The sequence below is a fragment of the Myotis lucifugus genome, unplaced genomic scaffold (genome assembly GCF_000147115.1).
Source record: "Myotis lucifugus unplaced genomic scaffold, Myoluc2.0 scaffold_895, whole genome shotgun sequence".
Taxonomy (NCBI): Eukaryota; Metazoa; Chordata; class Mammalia; order Chiroptera; family Vespertilionidae; genus Myotis; species Myotis lucifugus.
The window spans coordinates 1-5563 of NW_005871943.1; the positions used below are offsets into that span (position 1 = coordinate 1).

General features: G+C 54.4%; 1 protein-coding gene across 1 annotated transcript; it reads left to right on the plus strand.

The window, feature by feature from the left end:
* Window positions 1-269: 269 nt before the first annotated feature.
* Window positions 270-1912, plus strand: LOC102436231 (metallothionein-1E-like). The gene is made up of 3 exons (XM_006106727.3): window positions 270-436; window positions 895-960; window positions 1659-1912. The coding sequence occupies exons 1-3, from the start codon at window positions 409-411 to the stop codon at window positions 1748-1750; spliced, it is 186 nt and encodes a 61-aa protein (XP_006106789.1). The 5' UTR covers window positions 270-408; the 3' UTR covers window positions 1751-1912.
* Window positions 1913-5563: the final 3651 nt, after the last annotated feature.

Consider the following 5563-nt stretch of genomic DNA (forward strand, 5'->3'; position numbering starts at 1 on the left):
ATAAGGGGGCAGGGCCCGGGAGCTGGGACACCGTGTGCTCCGGCACCAGCTCCTCCACGTGATCGGGCGCCCAGTGTGCAGCCCCCGCGGTGCGCACGGAGGTCAGGCCCCAGGGCAGCGGTGCGCACGGAGGTCAGGCCCCAGGGCAGCGGTGCGCACGGAGGTCAGGCCCCAGGGCAGCGGTGCGCACGGCCCGGAAAGGTGCGCACAGCCGGGCCCAGGGCGCTGCGGGCGGCACGGAGCAGACGGGCGGGCGGGGTGCAAGGCCGGGGCGGGGCCTCTGCGCCCGGGCCGCCTCTTCTGGGCTATAAAAGCAGCACGCGGGCTGCTCCACGCCACCACGCCTTGGACCAGAACCAGTACTTTCTCTTCTCTCGCTTTGGATCTCAAGTCTCACCGCTGATCGAAATGGACCCCAACTGCTCCTGCGCCACTGGTAAGCACCCCGGCACTGGGCCTTGGCTGCCCCTTTCCGAGGCACAGGACGGGGGGGTCTTGGGGTGGAGCAGGGCTATCTGGTTATGGCTGCAGTGCGTCCTTCCTAGCCAAGCTGCGGAGAGCACTTCCAGTCGCCCTTTGCCTCTGTTTGAGAGCTGAGGGTACTGAGGCTCAAGGCTGCTGTCTTCCAGGTCCACCAGTGGTCAGGGGGGGTTGCTGGACTGGGACCCGGTGTTCTGTGCAGGACTTGATGGGCGGTGGGGACAGTGCCTGTTGGCAGTTGAGGATATAGGACCCGGGCCCCAGCCAGAGAGTGAAGCTTAACTTTTAACTTCCCGCAGTGGGAAAGGAGCTCCCAGTACCGGTGGCACAGAGGAGGGGCAGGGAGGGCTGGTTGATTGACGGCTGTGTCTCCTGAATCAGGCATCTCACTGCTCATCTTTCTCCTCCTTGCAGGTGGCTCCTGCGCCTGCGCTGGCTCCTGCAAATGCAAAGAGTGCAAATGCACCTCCTGCAAGAAGAGTGAGCAAGGGCCCTCCCTGGGAACTTGGGGGGTGAACTAAGTGGGGAGGGAGCCCAGAGCTCAGCAGGCACCCGGGGACCCCACTTCCCCAGCCACTGGATCAGAACCAGAGCTGAGAGAGCCGTGGAGTCTAACCTCTCCTTCTAGAAGGGGACACTGAGGTCCAGGGGAGTCAGCAAACAGTGTCGGGGATGGAGCCCCAGCTAGAACCTGTGTCCTGACATGGAGCCTTCTGACCCCTCCAGTGTCCTGACCCTTTATGCACATGAACTTGGTCTCTCCCACCTGCTGGTGCAGCCCTTTCCCTAGAGTCAACCCAAAGCTTTCTGGACCCTCCTGGGCACTGCCGGGGTTTGCCCCCTCCCTCATCTTGAGGACTTTCCTCACTTCATTGTATGGTCCTGGGAGGCTGGGGGTGGACTCCATTGCCTTCCTCTCTATCCTCCCCCTCTTGTACCCCCAGGCCCTGGCAATGCCTCTTGAAGCTTTCTGACCTGTCTGGGCTCAGGATGGCAGGGCAGCCTTTTCCTAGGGGTGGGACCTTTTCCGAAAGTTCTAACAATTGTCTCAGGACAGCACCTGCCATCTGAAACTCAGGCTCGTCTGGGGTTGGCGGGGTAGCTTGTGCCAGGCCTGCTGCTGGGCAGGGAGGTGCCCCTAATGTATGCTGACTTCTCCCTCTGCCCTTTCCCCCCAGGCTGCTGCACCTGCTGCCCCGTGGGCTGTGCCAAGTGTGCCCAGGGCTGCGTCTGCAAGGGAGCCTCCGACAAGTGCAGCTGCTGTGCATGATGCGTGATGCGTGACGCGTGACGCGGGGAGAGCCCGCTCCGGATGTAAATAGAGAAATGTCTACAAACCTGAATTTTTGGATATTTTTTCATAAACCCTGACCCAGTTGCTATGTCCCTTTTTGTATGAAATATTTGGATGACAATAAACATTTTGAAACTCTTCTGGCTCCAGGTTCCTGATGGTGTTCTGGGAATATGGGACTTGGTTCTCCACTGGGCTGTAAGGGAACCTGCCTTGGGGGGAGGTGGGGAGTCTGCACAGGAAGTGGGGGCGAGGGAAATGGGGCAGATGAATCGCTTGCTGCTGTCTGGCCTGCCCTTAGCTCTCTCTATTGTGAGTGGTTCCTCTACCACCTTCTAGAATTAACCTGTCCCTGGCCTTTTTGTGTGTGTATTGGTGCCACTGTGTGTATTCATTTGGTAGCCACCTATGCTGCACCTACTGTCTATACAGGCAATGGGCTGTGGGTGGTGAGGTGACGCGAAGTTCACAGACTGCTGGGGAGAGACAGTCACCGCACAGGAGAAACAGACTGGGTAATCCATGATGTGCTGGGGTGAGCCTGAGTGGAGAGGCCTTGGCACTGAGATCTGAGCGCTGGGAGGTTGGGGGGGGGGGAGTGGGGAGAAGGCCAGCATGTCTGGGCCAGTGTGTGAGGGGTGTAGCTCAAGTTCACTTTGGAGAAGGGAGCAGAGACCTCGTGCCTCATTCATCGGAATGACTCCCAGCCTGGTTCCTTGGCTGAATCACTGGGCGGGGTGAAAAGGGCGCCAAGCCACCACCCTGCACCCCCTCCCAGACCCAGCCTGGTTTCTGAGATGTAAGATGGGCCAGGGGTGTGTGTGTGTGTGTGTATTTTTTTAAAATCTATTTTTATTGATTTCATAGAGGAAGGGAGAGAGAGATAGAGAGAGAGAGAAACATCAATAATGAGACTCATGGATCTGCTGCCTCTTGCACCCCCCCCCCACTTTTGCCACTGGGGATCTAGCCGACAACCTGGGGCATGTACCCTGACCAGGAATCGAACCGCGACCTCCTGATTCATGGGTTGATGCTCACCCACCGAGCCTCACTGGCCAGGCAGGAACCTGTAGATGTAACAAGTACCTAAGGTTGCAGCCCATGGACAGGGTCACACGGAGTCATTTAGTGGAATGAAAGGGGCTTCTGCCAGGAAGTGTTTCTACCCCAGGGGGTCTCTGAAGCCATCACCCCTCGTATGTGGCCGTGGGCGCTGGTGGCTGAGGGAACCTGGAGGACCAAGAGGCTTCGTAGAGAACGGACCCAGCAGAGGGGATGCCCCACGCCTCCTTGGGGGCTCGCGCTCTAGAGCAAATAAATGTTGACAATACTTTATTCATTTATTTATTTAAATGTACAGCCCGCATACAATAGTACATTCTTATCATGATTCCACATTTACAGAGATTACAATGCACTGGTGAAGTTGCAAGCTTATCACAGCGTCATACATCTATAGGTCTCTGAACCAAACAAACCCCAGAAGACACGTTGCAATGCTTACCGTTCCTGTTTCTATTACTGTGTCGCGGGGCCGGCGTCCCAGCGGAGCACGGACCCCGTGGGGCCGGAGCGGGAGTGGGACATGGCACGGTCCTGTTTGGAAGTCCGGGTGCCAAGGTCACAAACGTGCCCGGAGTTTGCTCTTTCGCAACTCCGCCCTCGGGGACGCAGCTGCCAAACCTCTGCAGAGAAGGGGACACGGTGTTTCCGCTGCCCTGACAGTCACCCGACTTGCGGCTTTTTATTTTCCCAGCCACGTGTGAAGTGACATCTCCCAGCCACGTGTGAAGTGACATCTTCACTCTGTCCCCAAGCCCCGTCTCCCCAAGGGTGGGCGGGGCACGACCATTATGGATGACTGTTGGAGAGATTCATTTACAATAACATTGTTCTAGTTTCATCTGGCTGCATCAGAATGCCTTGTTAACTCCAGAAGTTAATACTTTGTTTACTAGTCATTGGAAGGCAGTTAAATGCGCCATCTCTGGAGCCAGAGCTGGCTGGAAGCAGAGCTCCACTGCTTAGGCAAGTTCTGTGGCCTGTGTGGGCCTCATGTGTCTCATCTTGAAAATGGGTACAATAATCGTGCCTCCTCCCCAGGGCTGTTGTGAGGGTAAGTGTGTCTAGCACAGTCTCTGGCACATGCTAGGGACTTAGTAAATGCTACTTCCCTCTCGGCCAGGCAGGGTGCCTGACATCAGGAAGTGATCCCTAAGTGCTCTGTATTTGACGCCAGGAGCACTTATTGGACCCCTACTGTATGTAAATCACTGTGCTGAGCACACAGAGAGAGGGAAGGCAACATACAAACAAGATCCAATCTCTTTGCTGGAGGAGGACTTATTTCAAATCTCCGTGGAATTCAGGAGCATTTATTTATCATTTCTAGATGCAGCTGCTGAGCTGGGGCAGAGTTTGAGAGGGAACATTTCTGCCTTCCGGAGAACAGCTCCATTCACACTGACTCTGGGATAGACAGCTAAGGCAGAGGTGTGGAAGCCTGGGGAAGAGGGTGAGAGTCAGTCTGCCCAGAAGCCCAGGAGAAAACCCAATTCATTCATTCATTCATTCATCCATCCATCCATCCATCCATTCATCCATTCACATGGTCACTTGTTGGCCAGACTGATTAGAGCATTGGTGGTGGATGGGCCAGCAAAGGGAACCTCAGCCAATCAGATAGTCCCCTTTGGAATTCAAGTGTGGGCTAGAGTGAGTTCCAAGGACATTGGTCACAGGCACATGCTCTGACCAAATTCTTTGGGCCCTATAGTCTATTGATTTTTCACAGAATGCATTCATTAATTGTTGCTAAGCTGTTGTATCTGTAACCAGTCTATCTATGGTTTGCAAGTGCCGAATAAGTGTAGTTCCAATACGATGAACGCAGATTCATAGTTTTGCTTTCATTAGTAAGACGAAAGCCACATGTGGTCTCTGTTGCATAGTCGTTTATTTATTTATTTTACTTACTTTTTTTTTTTTTTTTAAAGAGAGAGAGGGAGAGGGAGAGAGACACATCCATCAGCTGCCTCCTGTACACCTCCTGCTGGTGAGGGAGCCTGCAACCTAGGCATTTGCCCTGACCTGGAATCGAACCAGTGACCTCTTGGTGTATGGGAGGGTGTTCAGCCACTGAGCCACACTGGCAAGGGCTATTTATCTTTTTATTTATACAACCCTTTCAAAATGTAGAATCACTCTCAGGCAATTCACAGACAAGCCTTGGGCCCAGCGTAGCCCATAGGCTATTATTTACTGATCCCTGATCCATGTTTTTGAGATGGTTTACATCTACCCTATCTGACTGATGGAAACGCTATGTAATAGGGTATCTCTTCCCAATCCTGCGTCAGTGACATCACACCGGTCGCTTGAGATTGGGCAGTACTTACACTCTCTAAATGGGCAGACCTTGAAGAGCAGGGCTTGATTTATTGCTTGTAGATTGTCTAGACCCGTCATCGGCAAACTGTGGCTCGCGAGCCACATGCGGCTCTTTGGCCCCTTGAGTGTGGCTCTTCCACAAAATACCGACATCTGTGCATGGGCCACGAAGTTTCAATCGCACTGTACATGCACGCCCGCACGTGGTATTTTGTGGAAGAGCCACATTCAAGGGGCCAAAGAGCCGCATGTGGCTCATGATCCGCAGTTTGCTGACCACTGCCCTAGCCTATCACTGGCCTTGGGTTGGGACCCCCTGACCTTTCCTCCCTAGAAATAACCTCTAGGCCTCAGTTGTATTTTAGCGACAGGCCCAGAAAAAGCAGCAAAACCAGA

Coding starts and splice junctions, on each gene's coding strand:
- LOC102436231 (XM_006106727.3), top strand. CDS start 409: ATGGACCCCAACTGCTCCTGCGCCACTG. Junction 437..894: donor CAACTGCTCCTGCGCCACTG/GTAAGCACCCCG, acceptor TCCTCCTTGCAG/GTGGCTCCTGCGCCTGCGCT. Junction 961..1,658: donor ATGCACCTCCTGCAAGAAGA/GTGAGCAAGGGC, acceptor CTTTCCCCCCAG/GCTGCTGCACCTGCTGCCCC.